This window comes from Schistocerca nitens, chromosome 10, assembly GCF_023898315.1.
Source record: "Schistocerca nitens isolate TAMUIC-IGC-003100 chromosome 10, iqSchNite1.1, whole genome shotgun sequence".
Lineage (NCBI taxonomy): Eukaryota > Metazoa > Arthropoda > Insecta > Orthoptera > Acrididae > Schistocerca > Schistocerca nitens.
Window position 1 is genome coordinate 5,103,303 of NC_064623.1, and position 26,694 is coordinate 5,129,996.

The 26,694-nt window shown below is 40.2% G+C and overlaps 1 protein-coding gene across 6 annotated transcripts in view; it reads left to right on the forward strand.

The window, feature by feature from the left end:
* Positions 1-19,116, forward strand: part of LOC126210056 (fibrous sheath CABYR-binding protein-like) — a 111,496-nt gene extending 92,380 nt beyond the window's left edge. For 5 of the 6 annotated variants that reach the window (XM_049939175.1, XM_049939176.1, XM_049939173.1 and 2 more), the window contains exons 15-18: positions 7,857-7,941; positions 11,824-11,879; positions 16,977-17,037; positions 18,411-19,116. In XM_049939175.1, coding sequence (XP_049795132.1) covers positions 7,857-7,941; positions 11,824-11,879; positions 16,977-17,037; positions 18,411-18,423 — 215 coding nt within the window. In that variant the 3' untranslated portion in view covers positions 18,424-19,116. Of the gene's footprint in view, positions 1-7,852; positions 7,942-11,823; positions 11,880-16,976; positions 17,038-18,410 lie in introns of all 6 variants that reach the window. The other variant, XM_049939178.1, reaches the window with a different exon arrangement.
* The last annotated feature ends 7,578 nt before the right edge of the window (positions 19,117-26,694 follow it).

The following is a 26,694-nucleotide window of genomic DNA, read 5'->3' on the forward strand; positions in this document are numbered from 1 at the left end:
CTGAAACAACTTATTTGACGCTATCCACAGCGTGACGCCTAACGTATCGTGGCAACACTGCTGCAGTGTGCTCTGGCCACATCCTGTATGTGCTGCATCTGTGCTCCTTCCCTGCTGGATCACAGTATGTCACTGTATTTTGTGCATTGCACCTTGAGTAGAGCACTGTTGTTGTTTTTTTTTTTTTCTCTTCAAAATAGAAACAGTAACTGGTTTTAAGAAGCATCTATAGGTCAACAAGCTTCTGATGATTGGAGGGTCACGAGTTTGGTTTCTTCGCAGCATAAATATGTCTGCCCAAAAGTGCTATCAGTAGTGAAGGCACATTGCCACTGGTTCTGAGAGCAGAGTATCGGTAGGTGCCGAAGGCATTACTCCGATGCAGCTTTGAATGTAATAATAGTGTATTTTGTCAATTTAGAGAAACTTAACTTGAAGCTGCCACGGTAAAAATACAGCGTACCGATCAAACCGGTGTCCCAACAGTAATCACTACAAGGTGTGCATCGACCTGACAAGCATATCCACTGAGTATGGTCCAACAAGTGTAGAATGTTTATACTACTTCTAGACTCGTATGCAGGTGTCAGATTTGGGCACGAGCTATAGCTTAGTCCCAGGAATCCTGCAGTCCAGGTGACAGGCGTGTTGTGGTAACCCGACATATGTGCACCGACGTGCTACAAACATTTACGAGTAAATATGGCTACTCGTGATTTGCGAGGTGGTAGATATTGCCAACCCGTTTTGTAATATCCACCCTGTAGATAATACTCGGATATGCACCGTGGCACCTGCTGGCACCGTAAATGTTGAATATTTCGCCATCAGCATCTGTGCAACCTGGCCACGAGAGACTGCCTGTTGTGGGCTATACGACTCGTGCACATAGCGCAGCATCTGCCGAGACGTGTGCTGGAGCCCTCTGTGCAACAGGCACTCGCTCTTGTGTTGTGGTCATACTTATTGTCAGCAACTGTTTGTATCAGTACCTGGATTGTTTCTACGTTTGTGTCTTATGTTTTTAACTGTTGTTCACTTGTATGTGGAGGAAGAATAAACTTCTGTTCATTTTGGGCGTACTGTAGTTTGTGGCTGACATTACGACATAAAGTTTACTCATTTTGCTTTTGAGCTGCAGAATATCAATACGAGAATATCGTTAAATAATGTTGAACGTATATGATCGTGAGGTTGACATACTATGTACTGTGCTAACATTACTTAACTATTTTTTGCATAGAATGTGTTCTCGAACAAGATTTTGAGACATGTGGCAGATGTGTCAACTTTCCTCTCCTCTTTTCCTGCCTTAACAGCCCACTCCACTGACAGTACTCTATGCTCGAGCATTAGACAGTTGCAGTGGGGCAGAGCATTCGAGAAACAGCTGGTGTGTGAGAAATTTTAAAGCTGTACATTCAGAAGCTCATAACTACATACTATCTGAATTATGGGCCAAATTTTCATGTGGGATTGATGTCTCAGACTTATCTCACAACTGTACTTTTTTTCCCTTAAAATATAGGTTTGATTTGTTTCCTTGTCAGCCATTGTCGTGTAGTGTTTGGTCTTTGAGAGTGTGTAGATATACCCTTGTTATTGTATATATATCTCCTGCTACAGAGAAGGCTGAGCTCAACCTTTTTGTCCTCTATTTCTCCCTCATTACTCTGGTTTCTCCCATGTATTTAAACCTGTCCACTTTTTGGCACAGTGACTTGTTTTCAAATCCCCACTGGTATACAGACCTGTTTTAGGTGATACCCAGTCCCTTCTGATGCTAACTTGATTAGGCTGATGAACTCTACATCATTGTGTCTCACTTACACTTAATGTGTCATCTGCAAAGGCTAGGCAGTCCACTTGGGCCCTGTTGTCCTTTGTGTGCTCCATGTGCATGTTTGGTTTTAATTGTTTAATGCTCTCCACCCCAGTTTCCCCATTGCTTTGTTGCTTCTGATAGTGTTCGTGTAGTGCCATCTAGTGCCCTGTTCATCAAGATCATTCCGAAAGTATCACTCAAAGGAGCGGTACACCTTTGTGAAGTCCACAAAGGTTACTGCTCTCTCTCTCTCTCTCTCTCTCTCTCTCTCTACGAGTTCCAACAGCACCTTGTATCCAGCCTCTGATAGTAATATTCTCTATAGTTGTTTGCATCTCCCTTGTCCTCCTCTGTACATATTGCCACTGCAATGCCGTGCTTCCGTATGTCTGTTAACTTCTTTGTCTTCCAGTCTGGCAGATTACCTCAGTCACATTATGTACAACTGTTTTATTTACCCACTTTATTGTCTCAGCTACTATCACATATTCTCATGGTTCTTTGGATTGTGATCTGAATGACCTAATCCCTGGTTGAAAGGCGTTAATGTCTCTTTTCTTTGTCCACTAATTCCAGCTAATCTTCAGGCAGTTCATGGTTCAGCAGGTCATGACAGTACTCACTAATGGCCAGTTCCTCTTTCCTATCTCTTATAAACGGTTCTCTGCCCCTGTATCCATTCAGATTCGTTTTTAATTTTCCAAAAAATTCTTTAGTGTCATTTTTAAAGTTTTACTCAACCGTGTCCATTTTTTGCTTCATCTTCAGACTTCTGTTCCATCTTATTGTTCATGTCACTTCCTTTCTTGCTCCCATTAACATCTCCTATTAACATCTCCTATTTTTCGGAGTCTTTCTTGTTGCACTGATCTTTGCAGGATTTTTTGAAGTTCTTTACTGCTACCTGACAGTCATTGTTCCGCTTCCAGTGTTTCATTATCTTGCCTTCTGTCCCCTTAGTTCAGTCTGCTTCCCTATGTTCAGCTTCATGCCTTCCTGTTCATAATATGTTTCAGTTCCTTCCTCATTTTTGCCTTGATCTTAATTTCTCTGCCTGTTTTATGCCAGAGATAGGCAAAATGTACAGAAAGGTGAATAACATACCTAGAACTGCCATTTTTCAGGCAAAGAAATGACTTACGCAAACACAAGTACAGTTAAGGGGACTACCTTACAAAATTTTAACAGAAAAAATGAAAACGCCACTCATCATGCCGACACTGCAACAAGATAATGCCACATGAAGACGTGGGTAGAGGAGCACTGAAGAACACTTACTGCAAAAACTTCTGCTTGATGATGATCTAAACACAGTTTACAGACACACACCAACCTACAGACAGAACTAGAACTTGACTACAGAACAGAAACCATCATTTGTTGTTTTGCACGGGAGCAGTAATGAGACTAAAGAAGAAAAACGCCCCTGGGCCAAATAGTATCCACACAAAAGTCCTACAGCAGGTTGCACTACTCATTACCCACTTTCTGATCCTAAACAAAGCCCTGTGACTGGGGACACTATTCACAGTGTGGAAAATAGCAAACACTAATCTTCAAGCGTGTGTGTGTGCGCGCGCGCACACACACACACACACACACACACACACACACACACACACACACACACACACACACACACACACACACGTCTCTCTCTCTCTCACTCACTCACTCACTCACTCACTCTCTCTTGCTTAAGTCAAGGAACACCTATGTGACTGACTATAGTCACATAGGGAGCCAATGGGACCTGAATCAATATGGATTTTGGAAAAACAAGTCAATTGACAATACAGTAAATAGAGCCCTTCTCATACTAGAAAGCAGAGATCATAAACATGTAAATGATCTAATTAGTGTATGTCTGACTGACTGCTACTTGGTCAGTCTGCAATGCCCCCGTGATTGTTCATGTCTTTTTTCTTTTGTGGTTTGTGCCAGAAACGTATTCCAATCAGTCACAGTTCAGTTGCCCTTTCACAGCTTTTCCTTGCCTTCTATAGTGATGGTTATTCGCCAACTATTCCCTTATATTGGTTCTTCCTTGCAATGTATGCATTATAGCCACCCAAGAGAATCTTCCCTTGTCTTTGTAGTATGATTTTCAGAGTGTCGTCCACCAACTTCTAGAAACTGTGTACTTCTGTTGGGTCCTTCCTGTTCTTGTCATTTTTCTTTGTATGTCCGTTTTCTGTTGTGTGTGTTTTGTTCCGTGCCCAGATGGTCAGCTTTGAGATCATCTGTTGTGACCTACTCTTCACTTCAGTTATGCCACATCTGGCCTACTATGAACCCCATAAAAAAGCACGTAGGGATGTATCTTTTCTTTTTCACTCCAGTTCCTAGTTTGCCTTTCAGAACTACAAAGCCTTCTGACTGTGCTGTATTTTGTCTCTTGCATTGCTGTATCTCTTTGCTGCTTTCATACCATCTGTTACCTGTTTATGGTCTCCATTTTGAAAATCGACTTAACCTTAATCTTGGTTCTTGAGAGCTCCTATTCTTCCTTTATGCCGTTTGTGGCAAGTCCCCCAAATTCTGGATGCTTGCTCACATCAACCTCGATTGAGAGGGTTTGTTCCCCTTGGGATAATCTCATTTGGATTGTGCAGTCCGTTCTGTGATCTAAAAGGAATATTTGTTGGATGGCTAGTGTCCATCTAGTTTTAAGACTGAGGTTTTTACCCCCAGTAGTTGAATTCAGACTGCCTCTGATGTGGACGCGCAAGACACCTTTGGTCGCTTCCCTTAACGTGGAGTACAGACACAGTGACACATTTTGGTCTCTCCCTCTGTCACTGCCTTTGCTGTTGGGAAGTCAAATTCCTCTTTCACCTGACATAGTATTTGCTGGACTTCACGTGTTGTCCTAGGAAGAGGCCAGTCCTAAGAAGAGGCCATTTATGATTGCTACTGTCCAGAGCTAGATGAACTCCATTTTTTATGGGGTTGTTACTCCTCTCCCTCCTCCTTCGCTATTTTTTTTTATATATCTCTATAAGTCTAAACAAACTTTCTGGTCAGGGGAGGATGAAAGTTCAAAAGCACAATCAGTACCACTGCTTGTTGCACAGCAACTCGTGTTGAATGCTTGTCAAGTCCTGTTCCCTTAGTCTCACTCCTACTTGTTCATAGGGAATTAGTCTCGCTCTCAGTCAGTCAGTCAGTCAGTCTGCTGTCAACTATTTTAGTCATCTGTTTCTGTTTACGAGCCACTGATGAAATTCTTAACTTTGCTCGTGGACACACACATTTCCAGTCAGAATTACCTTGGAAATGACCAGTGATATTTCTTTTTCAGAATGTTGTTTGCTTACTGGCATTCCTGTATCGATTTTTTGATTTCCTTCCCAAAGTAACATAATAGTCCGTTTAATTCATGACATAGATTTTACAACCTGATGATAAGAGCATTGTCTCTTGAAATGCGTTGTTAAAATATGTATAAGAATCGTGGTTGAATGCTAGCAGTGATAATCAGTATAACGACAACTGCTACCTCGACTCCATAATGGATTATATAAAATGTCTGAATTATCTGATTTTCATTGCTTGTTGCTATAAAGAAAGAAGTCATTTTCTGCTTAACACTCTCCATGCCAAGACCCTAAAATTAATGGGCTGCTGGACTTCAGAAAATCGCCAGGCCCATAGAATTTACGGGCTACAGTGTTTTAGTTGAGTATCATCACTTTGACACTATTCTGATGGTTTTGGACAGTGGTATGGGCTTCCTAGGATCTTAGTTCAGGCTTGTGTTCGCAGATGGTGTGAGAAGTATCTTTCTCTCAGGGATATTTGAGGATAATATATCTTCACACCAACGTTTGCACAGAGCGCTTTATTCGCACCAACGCCGGCACGTGGGCGAATTGTAGTTTGTGAACTTTGTTCGAAATGACACGGAGAGTACTATCCAATCGGGAAATGTGACTTACTCGTGATGGAAGAGGTTTTAGATGATACAGAGAGTGCAGAAGAGGATGAGGAAGACAATGGCATTTTTGAAGGTACATGAATTAGTACTTATACATTACGTGGTGGTGTTACCATTTACACAAGAAACTTACACCGTGTTATGCATTTTGTTAGGCTTTGCTGCAACCACACTGTCACAATTATTATTCTTTTCGGTTGACGATCTGAACGAAAGTAGCTCATCAGAAGGGGCTGGAAGCAATGAGGAATTTCAGTACACACTGCTTGATGTTTCTGTTGCTGAAGCTGATGTCTGGAGTGCAACTGATGTTTTACCATCTTCACCTGTCAACACAATGCCGAGAAAAATACTTGCAGACATCAATTCTGCAAGTTTGGCGTTTGACTGTGCTAAAGTTTTTCTAATGGATGAAGATGTCGGAGACTTGTAAGCAGAAGAAAATCTATATGTAGCACAAACAATTATAAAGAAACACAGTAAAAATGAACTGAAACCTCATTCATTATTGATTTTGTGGAAGCCAGTTACGTTGACTGAAATGAGATGTTTCTTGGGTATCGTTTACCATATGTGTGTTTCCAGAAGGCCAAGAATGGCAGATCACTGGTGCTCTAATCCCGTTGTAAGTTGCAATTTCTGTCCACATGTAATGAGTTGTTCACGGTATAATCAGATACTTTGTTGCTTACATCTCACTGATAATTGTAAGCAAAAAAAAGCCAGGAGAACGATTTCATCCACTCTACAAAATCCTTTCTTACTACAACAGGCTGAGGGAATGTTGTATTCAAGCATACCATTCATATGGCTTGAAGCTGTACACTGTTGCATAGACAAGCAGTGGTTATGTCCTCAGTTTTCAAGTGTATACTGGAAAGCAGGCGCTTGGCAACGCATCATCAGCAGTTGTCTTGAGGCTCCTGTCTGAAGGCAATCTGTTGCATTAAGTTCACACTGTGTACTTAGATAGATTTTATTCAAGTCCAGATCTTTTTCAGCAGTTGGCTCAAGCAGGAACTGGTGCTGTAGGCACTTTGAGCAAGTAAAGGAGATCGATGCCCCAAGATTTAGTAGCATCTAAACTACAGAAGGGAGAAATGACCTACAGACGTAGAGGTAATGTATTGGAAATGAAATGGAAGGACAAGAGGGATGTGTATTCATTATCAAGTAGGAATGACATCATTTGGTACACACACACAAAAAGGAATGGTTCATTTTACTGAAGCCACTTCAAGTTCTGGATTACAATTGCAACAAGGCTGGGGTCGACCTTGCAGATCAACGCTTACAGTACAATGTATTTCGACACAGGACAGTAAAATGGTGGAGGAAACTGTATTTTCACCTGCTGCTTATGGGAGTGCCAAATTCATTCTTGTTGTGCAATTTGGTGCACCAGAAGAAAATGACAATCACTGACTTTTTTATAACACTTACAGCTGAGTTCACTCAGGAGGAAGTGCAACAAGTCACTGGTACAAGTGTACAAAGTGGAACTGTGGGCAGATTATCACAAAGCCATTTTCTGCAGCACATACCATCAACATCCAAGCAGTACACTGCACGTGCGTGCCATGTATGCAGCTCCAGGAGCAAGAAAGGAACTGGAAAAGCTTCCCGCAAAGAAATGTGGTACCAATGTGAGCACTGTGGTGTTGCATTGTATATGGAACTGTGTTTCAAAATTTGTTTCAAAATTTACCACACAAAGAAACATTATGATTCTGTGTGAGAATTGAGTTGAGGAATAAAGAGTGGATATAAATAAAATATTTTCACTGTATAAAATTTTTACTGTATTTTATTTGAATATATGACTTTTTTAAATTTACAAAAACATGGCAGTTAATTATGTGATTACCTTCAAACACTATTAAATACGCCATAAACATGTCACCATAATTTAAAAGTAGAAGGAAGTAGAATTTAAATGGTGGGCTATTTATCAAAATATATTAACAAATGCCACCACAGCAGGTATCTAAATATTGATAAAATTGTCTGGTTTTTGGAGCCGGATAGACAGAATAGGGCTGGAACTGAAAGTGTTAATAAGAAAAGCATGTGCTTCACCTTTGCAGGAAGAGCCATCAGATCCAGTTTCTACACCATCCAGCAGCCGCAAAAGGAAGGCGTCTGCCTCTGTGGACAGCCCTGAAAAGTGTAGTGGGTGAGTGCTCTTGCTGATGCTTAATGTTAGACTTAGTGCTCACTGTTGCTTAAGGAACAGAGTGTGATTTTGCTGTAGGGTACCCACGTAAATGTTGAAATCAGACACACTCTTAACAATTGCCTATTTATTGTCTGACTGTTTTCAGTTAACTTCCTTTTCAGAAAGCATCACCAATTGACTTACTGTGGGCCATACTACTGTGTGAGATATATAGTGACAAAAATATTAGCTAGCTTTAACATTCGATTCACTGGTATCATAGAATAGGTCAGAACACTCCTCAGTGCATTTCAGGTAGATGTCTTCACACAGTCAGTTTGCCGAATGTAATGTAATTGTCACTGTTTCTTGGGAAGAAATTTTGGCCAGTGATGTATTCTGCTAGCATCAGAAGTTAACCTATTATTGTTGTGATCTTTCGAGTTATAGTACTGGGATTTAAGCTGTTGTGACTTCTTAATTCTGCTATTATTGATTGGTTTATTTGAAGACATATTATGAAATAGCATGAGGACTCCGTGTTCCTTCATGCATGCAAATAAAGCTGCCAATACGCATTGATAAGTGTTTTAATGAAAATTACTTAAACAGTGAAACATCTAGCTCCATTGCAGAAGTGAGTGTGTTTTTTGTTGTTTTGCAGGTAGAAAGAAAACAGGATGGATAAAGTGAAAAGACAATATTTACTACCTTGTGTTCTTTAATGTGTTTCTATGTATGTATTTTCTTGAGCAACTAAATGTTGACATTTTGTATGATAGCTTTCCTGTTCTTTCAGATTCTTATAGTGTGTGGAATTTAACATATAGGTTGTCAAGAACGCCCATTATGAAAGCTTCTTTTGCCATCAAAAAAATTGACTGGTATTGGGAGTTCCTTGCACTCTGTCTGTCCCACAAAAGCCAGAATAGTCTCATATTACCTCACTTTCACTCATCAGACTGAGTGATATGCTATTCTGTTGATGTTTAGTCTAGTGTGAAACATCACCATTTGATGCTGCCGACTCATTCTGCTGACATCCATTGTAAATTGACCTTGACTCTACTATTTGTGTGAGAGTGAAATATGCCTCACTGAGCTCAATATTTCCACTGGTTCCTTGTCGCTGGAGTCCTGTAAGTTTGATGTATACGGAAAAATTTGGTTGGCAACGCTAGTGGTAGAGGGGATCCCCTGACCAGAGCAAGCATCGCAGCACGGTATTACATAACCTCACGGTGTAGTGTTCAATTGTGGGAAAGGTTGGTAAGAAGCCCCGCCATGTGTGAGCCATGTACCATGGTCTGCTTGCTACCCACAGAAAGGATAATGCCTCGAAATTTTTTCACGAATTGAATTGGTTTATGGTGAAGGTGTTATGAACAGAACGAGTGTGTTTAAGTGGTGTGGGGATTTTAGTGAATGCAAAATAAATGTTCATGATGAACTGAGGATGACCTTCTGTTTTGATTGTTGAGTTTGTGCAGAAAATCAAGGAAATTGTTAGTGAAGACCATTGATTGTCAGTGACTGAAATTTCTATTATGTTTCCACAAGTTTCCATAAATCTTATGAGACATTCACAGAAAGACTGAGATACCAGAAACTGTGCGCTTGTGGTGTTCCAAAACAGCTGACAGATCAGCACAAGAAAAATTGCCAGTAGCACCTACAAGTTTCTCGAGTGACTTGAGTTGGAGAATGTGAATTTTCTGAGCTCTGTTGTGGCTGGAGATGAAATGTGGTTCGCTCATTACACACCTGATACAAAAATACAGTAGTCACAGTGATGGCAGACCAGTTTCCCATCTGCTAAAAAATTCAAAACCAGAATTTTGGGCAAAAAATAATAGCATAAGTGTTTTTGGACCAAAAAGGCATCATTTTGATCTAATTTCTGCCTCCGGAGGAGACCGTCAATGCTAAATGATATCGTGAAACCCTAAAAAAACTCAGAGGGAGCATTCCCAAACAAAAGGAGGAGAATGCTGATGAGAGGAGTGTGCTTGTTGCACGACAGCGCTTGCCCCCACACAGTGTTAGCCACCGAAGCACTCTTGGACACATTCGGTTTGGGATGTTTTGAAGCCCCTCCACCTTCTCTCCTTCCGTATTCTCTTGGCTTGGCACTTTCAGATTATCATATTTTTACCTCCCTGAAACCACACAAGTGGAATTAAATTCTCAACTGACGAGCAGGTGCAGAAAGGAACTCGCAGGAGAGTTCTTCAAAAAAGCATAAAGAAGCTCCTGCCACGGCTCACACTGTATGCATCGAATGGGATGGCTGTTATGTGGAAAAAAGGTTAACAAGTGTAATTTTTTTCTTGTACACTTTTATAAAAATATATAAAAATTAGTACACTTATTTTCTGAAAATGTCTCATAGTTGGTCTAATAATTACGTGATAAGCTTACGTGATAAGCTTATTAATCAGGCGAGCGGTTTCCAGTCAGATATCACACAGAATCAAAACTGCATGCACTGAAGAAGAATTTACTTTTTGATTTTACTGAATGAACACTGTCAATCTGATGTCTGTAAAGTGAGCTTTCACTAGAGAAGACAAATCTCGCACGCTCTCCAGTAATGTCTGTGCAGCTGCTGGAGAGTACGGGTGTGTGCATTGGCAGGGTATGGAGTGAGAATCTTAGTGTGTTTGGCTACTACACGTGTAAAGGTCACCAGAAGCCTGAGCTGAAATATTCTGGGGGGGGGGGGGAGGTGACAGGTATCTGGCAGTTCTCTCAAAATTTCATGAAATATGCTATTTTGATTATACATTGTAACTGACACTGTGTACTCTGCAAGAAGTAAAAGAATGTCAGGCGTACTATTTGTTGTCCAATGACAGGAGCTGTTGCTATATATTTGCAGCTCTTAGTAATGATTTTTGACAGACGGTAAAATTTTTGTTGAAAGACATGCAGTTCTTTGTCTTAAAAGTTGCCACGCACGCACGCACGCAAACCCAACTTGCACACACATCTGCAGTCTCAGGCAACTGAAACCACACTTGAGTTTATGTGTGTCTATTGTTGACAAACGCCTTAATGGCCGAAAGCTATAATTGTGTGGATCTTTTTGTTGTGCCTATCGCAACTCGACATCTCCGCTATATGGTGAGTAGCAATTTTCCTTCTTTAATATTCTGACATTCCATCCTGGATTTTCCATTGTTTGATCTCAGTACGATGGTTAGTTAGTAACAAGAGGTCTTTATTCAGAATTTGAAGTAATATTGAAATAAATATGATTAGAATCTGTACTTGATACTGAACTGAAATACGATAAAATTGATGTAGCCCATTTGCCATTCGAGGAATTCACCGTAGATTTCATCTCCTCTTGCAAAGCACATTGTCTCGCTGATCTTACTTCTCTTGCTGTATTGTAGGGGGAGTACTGTCGTCAGTCGTTAACCGGCAGTCACTGTATGTTAGATACTGTAGCAGTTTTCTTATTTTTTGTGCTGATGTATTTGTCTCGTAAAGCCTTTACTTCATTGCTTCAGGTATATGCGATCCTCGTTGCATTAGGAACGTTATTAGCCATCCGAGAAATGTATTAACTTTCGTGTCCGTAATCGTATTTCCGTCGTCAGAATGTATTTGTATTTGAAACAAATACTTTGTCACTCACGGTTATTTCATAGTCACCTGTAACTAGTAGCCAACACTGGCCTAGTGTTTCTATGCTTGTGAAAGTGTTAGAGTGATTGCACTGAAGTGTTATGCATAATTTAATTTGAAGTTCTCTCGTTTTTGATATGTTACATGTGTTAAGTGTGGTGATGTCTGCTGGCTCAGGTCGGTAATGACAATCGGTCGAAGTTATTTGACTCCTCTCGATTATGTGTTGGGTCACAACCTGATTGTGTTAAATTTTCTGCACAGGTCACCTCGGTCTGATGTGGAAAGAGAACAGTCACCGCATTCTGAAACTGAACAGGGTATGTATATAACTTTTTAAATCTGTGATTTCAACATCATTGCTCTTTGAGACTTGCTCATTGCATTAGTAACAGTTAAACATTGACTAAAATGGATTATGGCATGTGTTGTAATCCCAAAGTGTTTTGTTACATAATGCTTGGCAGTAATTTATAAAGCAGAGTGGCACTGCGGTAAGGCCAGTTTCCTTCCTCGACACGATCTCGTGCTCCAGCTCTTACGACATCGTCGGCAGCGTGCTAAACCCCAGTCTTCCTCCCCTCCCCTCCATTTGTCCTCGCAAAAGGTGAGCGTGTGTGAATCTCGGGTCTGACGATCTGCCCATCTGTTCTAACCTTTCACTACCTATTTTTTTTTTTTTTTCTTCCTGGGGAAAGAACCAAGTGCTGAAAGCTAGGGGTTGTTATTATATCAGAGCTGTGTGAAGTCTGTTTACTGATTTTTTTAAAAAAATTGTTACATAGGTAGATAAAAAAAATAGATATGAAAAATTTATCACAAAATGAAACGTAATGAAGTTTTTTCCTGTTCGATGCACCTCTCTAGGGTACTAGTTTTCTCGTCACGTTCTCTGTAGCGACCCTTTCTGTGGTGGCAGCAGCAATCGGTGACACTGTGCAGGAGGTGAATGTCCCAAATGTTTGATTGAAACACTACAGCTTTAACATAACCCCATTGACAGTGGTTGAAGGGTGTGTACAACTTGGTGGCTGCAACTGTGTGGCAGGCCTGGCAGCACAGTCAGAGGCAGTCCCACACGACCGTCGTTTCCCTCGCCTGTCCTCTTATCGAACACTGCCACTGTCCGTAAGTTTTCTTGTGCTGTACACGAATTTGTGCACGTGACACTGGATCTCCTCCACAAGTCTGCATGTCAGATTTTGTGTCAGTAAACAGTGATACAAACTGTGCCTTCTGTTGAAGAGTAGCTATTTTGTATGGAGTTAATCAGTATCTCATCCAGCAACAGTGTAACTGAAACACAAAGATGAAATGCTGTTAAAAAAATTTGTTAACCACCGAGTTTCTAGTAAAAAGTAAGAAAGACATCCTCATTTACCTATGTTATAGATTATTGAAATTGTAGTGTGACTTTATGGACACCACCACATATTTTTCAGTGTGTGTATCAGTAGTATTTTGAATTTTATCACCTTATGTGCGTTGTGACAAAGCAGGTTGATGCACATTATCGTCCGTTGTATGCATTTCTGTTCTGTGTCTTAAGGTCTATAAAAATATATCACTTTCTCTTCAAAATTCCAGTGTTAAAGTTCCTACATCAAGCACATAGTATGAAAATTACCAAAATGGTAGAAACAAATTCTGCTCAGAAAACATTATCATTCAGATCATTAAATCTGTTGTCCTGGCTGCAATGAGCTAATTAGTTTCATCAGAAATTATGGCAATCAAAAGTTATTGCAATTATAAAATTTCATACATGTAGCCATAGGGGAAAATATGAGCTAATAGGTAAATTCAGAAGGAAAGACCACTTCCAAATTAAAGAGCTAATTTTCCTCTGTACTGAAAAGTATAAGGTGCATTCAAATGAAACTCAGTCACTAGTGTAAAGTAACGGTAATGATTTTATTAACTCAAAAATGTAGTTATACACAGTACACATATTCAAAAATAGTTGCCAAAACTGTTGGCATATTTATACCATTGCGACACTAGCCGGTTGATTCCGTCCTTGAAGAAGCTAGTAGGCTGCTGTCAGATCCAGACCTGGACTCACTCACACACTGCGTCGTCCGTCGCAAATTGATGTCTGCGAATAGCTTGTTTTAGAGGTCCAAGCACATGAAAGCCACACGTTGAAAGGTCGGGACATTATGGTGGATGTTCGAGCATTTCCCACCGAAACTGCTGCAAAGTTGTCTCTGCCTCATTGGTCATGTGTGGGCTGGCATTATCGTGCAGGAAGATAATGCCATTGGACACCATGCCTTGGTGTTTAGACTCGATGGCTCATCCAAGGTTCTGTAAAGTGGCTTGATGACGCTGGGCATCGACGGTGGCTCCCCGCCGCCAAGCGGTGGCCCCTTGTGGTCAGAAAAAGAGGACATCGTGAGCTTACCAGAACTAGTGTGCACGGCCTTTGATTTCTACGTAGGTGGTGAAGTCGCCTGTTTCCACTGCTTGCTCTGACGCTTGCTTTCCAGTTCAAAATGGTGACACCATGTTTTGTCGCCTGTGACAATATGCGACAGAAAGCTGTATTCTCCTCATTATAATGTTACAGATGACTCAAAGACAGTGCCATTAGAATATTGCACTGTTCAGCGGTCAGTTGGTGGGAAACCCACTGCACACAGATCTTTTGAAAGTTCAAGTGCTGATGCATTATGATGTGGGCGGTGCCCACACTAACACCCGGTAACTGACGGATCTCGTCCACGGTGTTTCTGCGGTTGTCTAAGAATAAAGCATTCACTTCCGCAACCATTTCCGGTGTGATCACACGACGAGTGTGTCCAGGACGAGCATCGTCTTCCAGTGACTTGCGCCCCTCAAGGAATTGTTTGCGCCATCCCGCAACACTCGAACGATTCAGACTGTATTCACCGTATACAGCCTTCATCCGTCAATACATTTCACGGCCTCTAGCTCCTTCTGCCGCCAAAAATCGAATCACTCCTCGTTGTTATGCGTCAGTCTCTCTACCGATAGACGGTGCCACCGTACCCACAGTTACGTGGTGCTACCCTGTGTGCAAGGCAAAGGTAGAAGCACTGACCAGGTTTAATTTGAATGAACCTCATATTTACATTAACCCACAAATAATTAGTTAAAAAGATATTTTTAATTAAAGATTTCATGTGGTCGAACCTTTCAGTGCAAATTACAGCCAAAATACTGTAAATTTCGGGGATCTGTTGATATGCTTTTCGTGACCTGATGTTTCTGAATCTGTCGACACCCATATTAACGAGTCTGGTATTCCGGTACAACAATTTGGATGACTCGTCAGAGGGCACGGACGTAGATGACAGCTGCTAGGCGGCGCTACTGTCGCTGCCACAGTGCTGTCGCTGCCGTGACTGCCCGTCAGCACTCACAGGGGCCCTATAAAGCCTGCAGCGCATGGGCTCGGGAGTCAGTCGTGTTGTTACTACGCTCTTGTGTTCAGTACCGTACGCATCATTGTTGGTTCTGTACCGTATGCATCATTGTTGGTTCCTGAATCTCGCTACGTCTTGGCCCTCCATCTGTTTTATTCTAAAGACTTGTGTGTTGTTGTTGTTGTTCTTGTTCTTCTTGTTCTTCTTCTTGTCGTGATTGCTGTGTCCGTTTGTAGTTGTCGTCATCCTCATTGCCGTCCATAGCTCTCTTTCTGTGGGTCTGGGTGACTCATCATTGACGCCTTCGGCCGGTTGGCCTGTGGCTTCCTATCTGTTTCCAGTTACCAGAATGAGCAATGGAGTTTAATTAAAAATTACTAAATTTTCAGTAACTGAATTTTAATGACAAAGATGGTTATAAACCTGGGATTCCCTACTGCGTAAGCATACATTAGTATTTCGTATTTTAATAAATGCTGCTGGTGATACATAATGTACAATCAAAATATGACAACAAAACCAATAGTGAATAAAAAATGAACTTTATGACCTATAGAATTTGCAATTATTTATAGAATTTGTAACTATTATAAATGAATCGAGTCTTTATAAGGCTGATGCTTGCTCCATTTTTACTCTTGCTGTGGTCTGTGCTATCACTCATTCTGTTCAGTGCCAGTCTATTCTTAGTCTGTTTCATCTGTTCTTAGTCTTTGGTACAGCTTCAAGGTTATCTAGTCTGGTTTTTTAAAGCCCAGCCAAGGGGCCATTTGTGTTTTGTCTTCGTTCATTCAATTCGAGCTGAGAGGACGTTTTTTAGGTATTAGGAATATATCTCAAAATGTGTATTTTGATTCGTTGGAATAATATTTGTGAGTGCAGTAACAGTTCTATGACTTTTTGTATTTAATTGCATGTGAAGCAACAAATGATCTCTTCACCTGTACTGTATGAAATCTTTCTTTTTTGAAGAAATAAAAACTACTATGCTCCGCATAAGTCCATACTACCTACCTGTCTGTAAACGTGAGAGACCTGGTAGGATCTTAAAGATTGGTAAACTTCCAGTTGTGAATGTACAAAGGAGTTTTTGGCTATTTATTTTGAGGATACAACCTACATCAGCATTTTCAGGGGGTGATCCAATGAAACTGTGCAGCTACTGTCGGCTTATTCTGTAACAGGCAGGTTTAGTGATGTGACGGCATGCTCTGCGTCTTTTGACACAGATTATTTTTTAGTAAGCTAGTTAATGTTACCTGCAATAACCTATGGAATCACATCTAAAATAGTTTTGACAGACAACTCTTAGTTTCTACATTTTTTTTACAATAAAGAGAGTTCAATGTTTGTAAATTTACTTTAGCTAAACAAATGAGGTACTTACTTTGAAATTAAATACTTTGGTGTGAATTTACAAAGGAACTTTTGGCTATTTATTTTGAGTATAGAACCTACATCAGTATTTTTAGGGGGTGATCCAATGAAACTGGGCAGCTACTGTTGGCTTATTCTGTAACAGGCACTTCTTCCCACGACACGCATCAGACTCTATAAGCATCAAAATCATATCCCATTATCACTTTGGTGGAAGAATGTGATAAATACTATAGATAGTCCTATTTTGCACTGAATATACACAGTCCAGTCGCAGTAATGAGACCACTCTCGCTCTTGAACTTCGGATGTGTAAAATGTGAGTTAACCTCTTTTTACACTGAGGTCTTCAGTTTGGCTTCGTTCAAAGTCATGTTCCATTTTAAATTTCACCCAGCAGATTCATATAGCACTACTGATGTGGGGAATCACTATTCTAGTTCTGTTTAACAAACTTGGTGTACATGTTGTTGTTGATATGCATCATTAAATGTTTTTTAATGTAGCTTAGCCAGTAATTCCTTACTATCATTAAATAAATCAGTTGCTACTGTTGAGCTTTATAAAATAACTTGTATCAAATGTTTTGAAGAACTTACACTTGAAAAATGGCGCACTTCTTTTACGTAGAACTTTTCTCTTTTGTAGGTTCCCGCCCCAGGAGAAGATGTGCAATCAGGACAAACTATGCTCTTTTTTTTGCAGGATGGTGAGTAGCTATCTTACTTATATAATGTTTATGCATCTCAAAAAGTCTTTAAATATGTACATAATACGCTCTCAAAACATCAAATTGTAATTGGCGTAAACAACTGTGTGGCAACCACTTTCTATTTCTAACTGTGGAAACTACATTAGCTTTCCATTTCGGTAATTTCTAAAAAAATCAGTATGTGTCACAGAGTTTGTCATGTGGGACTTTCTTTTGGTGTTATCATAGGATTGGCAAGTGTGTGATCTGCCAAACAGGTAATACTGTCATAAAGTTTGATGACCAAAATGTAGTTTTAGGTGAAATGAGCAGACACTGAGAAAACTACTGTTGCTAAATTGATTCATTTTAGAGTACAAATGCAAATTGTATGCAGCTGCCTCTGGATGCTTTTACCAACAAATCACATAATGTACGAACTCTCTTCCTTGTGATACTTGTTGTACTATGTGAGAGCAGTTAATGGTGTTAAGGGGGGTAGGACATCAAACGGGCTGACATGGAGCAGGAGAGGCACCACTGTCTATACTTTTACAAATAAATTCATAAAACTTTGACAGCATGACGAGGAAGGATTCAGGACTCATACTCATAGCAGTGACAGCTCAAAAACTTAACAAAATACATTTTTTTACATGTGAAATTTCATCATTTTTTCACTTACTACTACTGCTATAGGTACACTTTTCTTCCTAAGTAAGGAAGATTCTTCGATGAAATTTGTACAGCATACAAACCATAATTATAGGTGTATGAAACTCTAGAATTTATTTAATTTATGAAAAACTGAATGAACTGTTACATTTTAAATTTCATGTTTAGAAAAAACTGAAATTTTACAGTTAATTATCTCAATTTTTACCACAGTTTTTTTAATAGATTTGGAAAATTCTAGAGTTTCATTCACCTGTAAGTACTGTTCGTATGCTGTGCAACATTCATCGAAGAATCTCTCTTACTTAGGAAGAAAAGTGTACCTACAGCAACAAACGCAGACAGTAGTAAGTGAAAAAATGATGAAATTTCACATGTAAAAAAAGGTATTTTGCTACGTTTTTGAACTTCCACTGCTATGAGTGTGAGTCCTCAATCCTTCCTGGTCATGCTGACAAAGTTTTATGAATTTATTTGTAAAAGTATAGACAGTAGAAATCAAAATGTCCTGTGGTGACTCTCCTGCTCCAAGTTGGCCTGTTTGACGTCCTACTGCCCTTAACTGTTTTGTAGTACTTTCAGTTATGTTTATTGATTTAAACTGGGAATGTTGGTGGCATCCTTCATTAGTCTGATACAGTATCTCAATGTTGCTTCATGTTTCATTTTTTGAGATGGTTTTGACTGGCATTAATGAGGTTTCTGTCTGTTTCCAGGAATGCTGATTAAGACAACAAAGGAAGAACACAGTTTAGTAAGAAACTATATTATTGTCTGGTACATATAACTGGAACTGTACAGTATTAAATATATGAGCAAATGCTTAATGTACTTATTATAATTTTTGATCTGGTGGAGAATGTGTGTGCACCAATGAAATTCAGATTATTAAAAATTTTTAGTATGGTGCAAAACATGTATTGCTTTTCATGAAATTGTTGATTTGCTTGGGCAGCTTGGAACATGCTTTAATATAAATGAAAAGTTACGTAGTGCCATATAAGATAACAAATGGCAAAGACACATTATATAGCTTTTTGTGTAGGGTATGCAAACCCAGAATCATCGTGACTCCCGAGTAAGGGAGAAAGAAACCCTTTCGAAAGCTCCTGCTTATCAGGCAGTAATAGTATCACCTATGTTGGTTACTTCTCTTTATTTTTACGTCATCGTTTAACATTAAATATTACGTGGCATCAGAAATGAAATTAATGTGCATTGTTACTTCATTACCAAAAAACTGAAAATATTTATGTAATTATGAGAATATTTTGAGCTCTTTTGTTTTTTTATACTCATAAAAAGTTGAGAATTGTGAAGCACTTTTGTAATTACTGTTACAAACAAGTAGATTAAAGAAAGCTTTTATTTGCACCATATTGTATTAATGTAACGTAAATAAAATAATGCTTCAGTCGGAAATGATTTTGTACTGAATATTTATTTATTTATTGGGTGTAAAAAGGAAACAAACTGTAGTCAAATTTATTTGCTAAGTGATGGCACAAGACATTTTAGTGTTTCTGCTTTTCCTGTTGTGACATCATCTATAACAAGAGTATGATGTAATTGGATAGATAAAAAATCTACTCACCAAGCAGTGGCAGAACACACACAAAAGGTTATAATTAGATAAGCTTTTGGAGCCACTTCTCCCTTCTTCAGGCAAAAGGGTTGAAGGGTAAGGAAGAGGGGTGAAGGAAAAGGACTGGAGAGGCCTAGGAAAAGGGGTAGATTTTGGAAAAGTCACCAGAAATGCGGGTTAGGAGAGATTTACAGGATGAGTATTCTCTTGGGGGGGGGGGGGGGTCCTGTTAGACTGTTAGAGACCAGAAACAGAGTGAGTGTGAATGTAATGTTCCAGGTTCACAGTGGGAGGACATTAGTCATGGGACAACATTACGAACATATACAGATGGCGTAGTGTCGCGTATGCAAGGCATAAAACGGCAGTGCATTGGTGGAGCTGTCATTTGTACTCAAGTGGTTCATGTGTAAAGGGGTCTGCGATAATGGCCACACAGTGTGAACTAATAGAATTCATATTTGGAATGGTAGTTTCAGCTCGACACATGGAACATTCAGTTTTGGGGAAAGTTGGGTAATTCAGTATTCCAAGATCCGCAGTGCCAGAAATGTGCTGAGAATACCAAATGTTAGGCATTGCCTCTCACCGAGGACAATGCAGTGGCCGACAGCCTTCACTTAGAGACTGAGAGCAGCGGTGTTTGTGTGGAGTTGTAATTGATAATAGACAAGCAACACTGTGTGAAATAAAACTCAACCTGTGACGAACAACGAACGTATCCGTTAGGACAGTGTGACGAAATTTGGCGCTGATGGGCTACGGCAGCAGACGACCGATACGAGTGCCTTTGGTAACAGCGTGACATCAACTAAAGTACCTCTCCTGGATCTGTGGTCATATCGGTTGGACCCTAGACAACTGGAGAGCTGTGGACTTGTCAGACGAGTCCCCATTCCAGTTGGTAGGGTTAGTGTGTGAAGCAGACCCCTCGAAGTCGAGGCCCGAGTTGTCAGCGAGGCACTGCGCAAGCTGGTGTGGGATGTGTTTACAAGAAACAGAGCAAATCTGCTGGTCCAGCTGAACCGATCATTGACTGAATTGTTATGTTCAGCTACTTGAAGACCATTACCAGCCATTCATTGACTTCATGTCAATTTTTGTGGATGACAATGCACCATGTTACCGGACCACAATTGATTTTAAGACCATTCTGGATAAGTCGAGTGAATGATTTGGCCACCTAGATTCTCTGACACGAATCCCACTGAACATATGTGGGGCATAACTGAGAGGTCAGTCTGTGTAGAAAATCTCGCACCAGCAACACTTTCGCAATTGTGTATTGCTATAGAGGCAGCGTGGCTCAGTATTTCTGCAGAGGACTTCCGACGACTTGTTGAGTCTGTACCACATCAGGGTGCTGCACTACTCGTATGCTATGCTAAAGCTGGTCTGACACGATATTAGGAAGAGTACCACGACTTATATCACCTTAGTGTATCTCACTGTACAACAGACAGTTCAGGAGATATGGCATCATAAACATTGAGGTGTGTGAGAAGTAACTTTTGCATAAAAAAGGGTGCATTTACGCAGACTGTACTTGCCCAGTGTTTGATTATGAAAGCACTTAGTGACTTCCAAAAACTTTGAAACAATTTCAAACCTATTCTAAACTTTTTCTCATTTACATGCTTAATGTCATATATTTAACACACTAATCCATTTGTAAAATAATCAGAAGTTTGAAGCTGTTTTATATACGGGAGTCCGATTCTTTATAGGATCAGTGTTTTCTGGTACGTACCTAAGATGACAAGCAGCAAAGTTCTAAACACATATCCTTAGTGTTGTAAAATTCTCCAGTCTGTAACCTAAGCATGATGGTGTGACAAGATATGCTGCATCAGATATTTGATGTGATGATGTGTAGATGGCCAAAGCTAATCATATACGATGTACAAAAATATACAAAAATTAAAAATTTTTGTGACAGACTGAACTTGTTAATAAAAAACACACCTGCCTTTATGTGATGTGATTTTAGTCTAAAAGTGCAGCCACTTTCTTCAGAAAGTGGAACAGAACAACAGAAGCCCAAGAAGTTTACTAATGATTTTAGCTGTCAAGAGAAAGACACGCTGCTTCTTCTTTCTTTCTTTCTTTTTCTTTCTTTCTTTCTTTCTTTCTTTTTTTTTTTTTTTAAACAGCTGTGGTTGCTTTATATTTAAAGTGAGTGTTTGATACTCAGCACTAGGACTAGGAGAAAGGTGTACGAGAAGACAGGTTAAAATCAAATGGATTCCTAAAAAAACTCAAGTAAACTGCTCATACAACAGGATTAAAGAAAATTGTGTCAGCTTCATATCAGTGAATGTGCTTGGTCTTTGATTCTAGAGGAAAATAAAATGAAAAAACAAGCCTTATGAAACTAAAAAATGTTGCATAAAATAAATGTACTGTGAAATTGAAACCAAAACATTGGTATCTATATGTAATAGGAATGACACCTTCAGATGTGTATATAGGTTTTATTTTTTTTGCAGCCAATTTCAGTGTTACATTAGGCCACATTCAGGCCACCATGTGAATAGAATGTAATCACCATTATAGTCCTCGTAGATGGTACAAAAAAAAAAAAATCTTGAATAGATAATTTGTACCCACGATGAGATGTAGGATAATGATTATTTGACATCAACACGGTCATCTGGTATCGCAGAGGTGCCTGAAGGTAATGTAATGTAACGCCGAAATTGACTGCAATAAAAATGAGAGCTATAAATACACTTTAAGGTGTGATCCCTACAAGGCCACTATATATCGAAAAAATGGACATACGGAGAAAATACAAGCAGTCTGTCTGGAAGTGCACACCTGTGAAGTAATAAACTGCAGCTGGGTACTGCTCAGTACTGGGCTCCTCCATCTTGTGCACAATAACATGACGGGCTACGGGCTGTCCACAAGGTGGCAGATATGTCACCGCTCGAACTTGTCACACTCTCCGAAGGTGGCCCTGCTGACGTAATGCAGCGTGCGAGGTGGGTTCGTACTGTGACGCACTGCAAGTTCCGACTGCTCCCGAGTGTCGTCGGCTGGTTTCGTGTGAGCGGACACTCCAGTCCATTCTGTCTGGCCGATTCCTGCCTCCCGGAATAAGGAGTCTGCCACGTGCCGATGCATTATCGTCTGGAAAGATGGGCCTGTCAGCAAAATGTCAACTGTAGGGCCAGACAACAGATCGGAGGGTCCCGTCTCGATACTGCACAGCCCTCGAATGAACCTCTATAGCGACAACGACAACGGGTGTACTGTATGTGATACTGGCCCAGACCGTGCATCACCGACCTCCGTACTGTATATGTGGGACTGCAGCATCTGAGATGAACATTACTACCTTGCCACCTAACATTCTTCTGTGACAGTCATCAGGTGCCAGGAAAATCCTGCAGTTGTTGGAGAAGGGAACCCAACGCCACTGATCCAGATGTGTTGCAGGTGTTCCCTTGTCCATCTATTCCCACATCACAGCGCTCGATGGCTTTTTCCGTCGTTTCTAAAGGATCTCTGTAGAGGACAAATTGGTCATGCGGAAACGGTCGCATATTGTCTGAGTTGACACAGCCCTTCCGGTTTCCTCCCAAAAAGAAAGCAGAGTCTAGTTCTGGTGTATTCTCCCGGGTGTAGCTATTACAATACAATACAATGATAAGAAACAGAGTGAGTACGAGTCTAATGTTGGGGGTTGCACGTATTAGAAATCAAGGCGCCACTGTTACGTTAAAGCTGTAACCCCCCCCCCCCCCCCCCTCCCTCCTTCCTGCTATAGGTCCACAAATATGACGAGCCTGAAAATGGCAATGTTGCAGTCACTTCATGCTCATTGACTCGTTCCCTTTCAAAATGTGCAGGAATAGATTGTCAGTAGAGGGGTTTGAGTAATGTCTACAATTCTGTTCTTGCCATATCGAAGTTTGCATCTTTTGCCAAACCTCAGGAAAATTTTCAAGGATTCCTCACACTAACATGTAAATGCAGCTGTAATTGTGACTAGATCCTGAACCAGTGATTTATTACACAAACAACAGAAGAAATGATAGGTTAGACTCATTGTAAAGCTCATTTCAGTGTAAAAATAAACATCTACTTTCTTCACTTGCATTGTTTCTAACCCACAGCAATTACCATTTCAGGAGCTATCGATGACCCTTAAAAATCACATTACTCCACTGGAAAAAAGCTGTATTTACAAGGATATTATGTTAGACAGTAGCTTCAAATATTAATTCATGCAGCTAGAAACGTCGTTTTAAAGCAACTTCTGTGGTTGCGTATGGTGGAATGCTATGTGCAACATTAAACAAATGACACTGCTAAGGTATATCAATAACTCGTGTGTCAATTTATGTGTTCTTTTTGTCATAGTAACTTGCATCTGCAGGCTAATGGCTAGTTGTGTAACATATTTATGTAATTTTTTGAAGGCTACTGTAATTTAACAGCATACGTGAACGTGTGCGCGCGCACGCACACACGCACACGCACGCACACACACACACACACACACACACACACACACACACACACACACACACTGGATGACTCATATCATGTAGCAATAATAAATTATATACACAAGTCTCCCTCATGAATGAGTGAATATATAAATGAAAACCATATCAAAATACTTCCATTAGTTCTTGAGATTAGCTTCCACGTACAGATAAAAAATTCCGGTAAAGGCTTTAATTTATAATACAGGTGGTACTGATGATCATCATGCCCAACCAATGTGTGTGTAGCTGCAGTTCCGTGAGTCCTCAGTTACACTTGTGAACCTGTGTACTTGCTCTCTTTTCCATGCTGGTGTGGTACACTTATACCCGACAACAGATTCAAGTGACGAGTTTTCAGTTAAATGGGCTGGAGAGTTTCAAAGTGAGTTTGCGGAGTTCATTTCTGATCTCTGGTACCTATGAGATATAATTTGTAGGTAATGGTCACAATTCGGCATTGTTGGCACCATTAGCCGGCAACTGATGACTACGAGGCTTACCTTCAGTGTTCAACATCTCACTGTAGCGGTCAAGTACTCGAGCGATATTGTTGTGATGTGCGCCAATTTATTGGACAACTACTCGTGCTGACAGCCCTTCTCGTCATAAGGTGATGATGTGCACACGGTCTAGGCTCGAAATGAACTCTTGTTGTTCACTGGCAGATTGAACAGGTACAGAGGCTGCGATGTCATTGTGAGATTTGGAGACAGTGCCCTCTGCTCGATGCCACTGACAAGGTACCACTTATGAGAGTGTGAGGGTGCAAGTTCAGTCTTTAGAAAGGCTCACTTGCAAGTGTTGTGTTAACATTTTGGGCAGGAAAAATATTAATTGCTAATTACTCACCATGTGCGTCAGAAGGGTGACAGACAATTAGTGTCCAGGAGGTGTAGAGAAGAAAAACTTCTTCTAGGGTATGTACATATTACACTGCACAAAATGGACTTCATTGAAATTCAAGAAATGTTCAAACTAGACCATTAACTTGCACCTTGAAGAACACTGCATGAAAATTGGCACCCCAAAGTGAACACCAAGGTTCGTGCCATCAAGATTGTAGGCGAACTCCTTGGGAGTTACAAATTGTGCAGGATGTTCAGCAAGGTGTCTACTATTAAGAATGCATATAGAATCATTTTAGTGTAAAGGTGTGATGAGAACTGATGGAATCTGATGGCATGCAACCGAATGTGAAACAGTCTGTCGTGAAGCTCATCGTGAAACCGTCTTTCCTGGCACAGCTCCAGATAGTGTGATAATATGTTTTATAGCCATGGAAGAAAAAGACAAACATGCAGGGACTGAATTTGTTCAGTAGTTCCAGTCACACACCTTTCTGGAGTGATAGTTTGCTGTAAATGAGTATGATTTTTATATGCAGACCAGGAATCAAGCAAAAGCGAGTTATCTTGACTGGCTATAGGCTAAAAGTTTTATTACGCCTATCTTTACACTCTTGCTTAATGTGACGTAAATGTTCACCCACTGCCCTTGCAAGGTCACGTACATGAGGAAGAATCGTAGGGACAGAGCAGCTCCAACACGTCACAGCACTATAAATAACTTTCAAGCTAATTTACCATCCAGATTAATAGTTGGTATATTTGTATACAAATGCGTTAAGGCATTGATGTTAGTTGATATTTAAACAGCTGTCTTGGAACGTCTAATTTCCAGGGTTCCTTTCATATACATTTCCTCTTCAAATCCTGTAGGTTGGAGTTGAAAACAGATTCCTTACTGAATGAAAGGGTAAGTCTGTTTATCTCATCTACAAACTTTCGGGGCGATTCCACAATTTGCTGTGCACCGCCAAGTTGCTGCTTTGTTTGAAATTTCATTGTCTTTTGTCTTCCAGTTCAGTAGCACTGCTTGAAGTTATGCAACCATCTACTGCTTTCCTCGAAATCACTGTAATCTACATCACTCACAATTTCTTGTTCGTAATGTCACTATCGAGCACATCCTGTAACTTGCATTGAGCATCCTCGAAACACGCAAATGTCAGTTTTTGTAACAAGTGCGCCCAGTCTTCTCTTGAACAGTTTTTCTGATGCACTGCACAGTCATATTGCTGCAGATTTATTCGAAATTTGTTCGTAGATGTTTTTTTACTATGCTGGGGATGATGTTCCATGTACCTCATTATACGTAGTACCTGCTTCTTGGACGATTGTCCTATACCACATTTCACTGGAGATGAGATTTGTGGCTCCCTGCCTGACAAGGATGGTGAACTACATGGCTCAATACTTGTTTCAGTATCACTGTCATTTGTTTAGCACATAATAACATCATTGTACAACTCATGTACACTGTCCACACAATCGAATGTATACAACACCACGCATTCCACTGACTCATCGTGCAGACACTTCTTTCTCACTCTGTGAAATTCCTCGGGATCCTTTGTGATGATATGTCAACTTCGGCAACTGTTGTTGTAGGTATAATGCAATGTTTGCTTTCAGAATGAGATTTTCACTCTGCAGCAGAGTGTGTACTGATGTGAAACTTCCTGGCAGATTAAAACTGTGTGCCGGACTGAGACTCGAACTCGGGACCTTTGCCTTTCGCGGCAAGATATGAAGCAGTTATGAAGCCAGATTTTTAACGTGGACATTTTATTCGCGGTATTCCGTCTTGTGATTGAAAATTTATTGACAGATGAAAGCCACATGAGTTAACAGGAGATTAGTTTTGCGCAAATCTTACGACAAAAAGTGTATAGCTACATAGACCAATTGCATTCCGAAACATCTATAAGAAACATCTTGGTATGTCAAGTTGTGCGTTCTTCTGTCACTCGGTATTACATATCGCTCGATTGCGATGACAACAGAACTATTTATTTATAAATGAAATCTGTTATGTCGTCACAGAAACGTGTTCAGATATTATAACAACAGT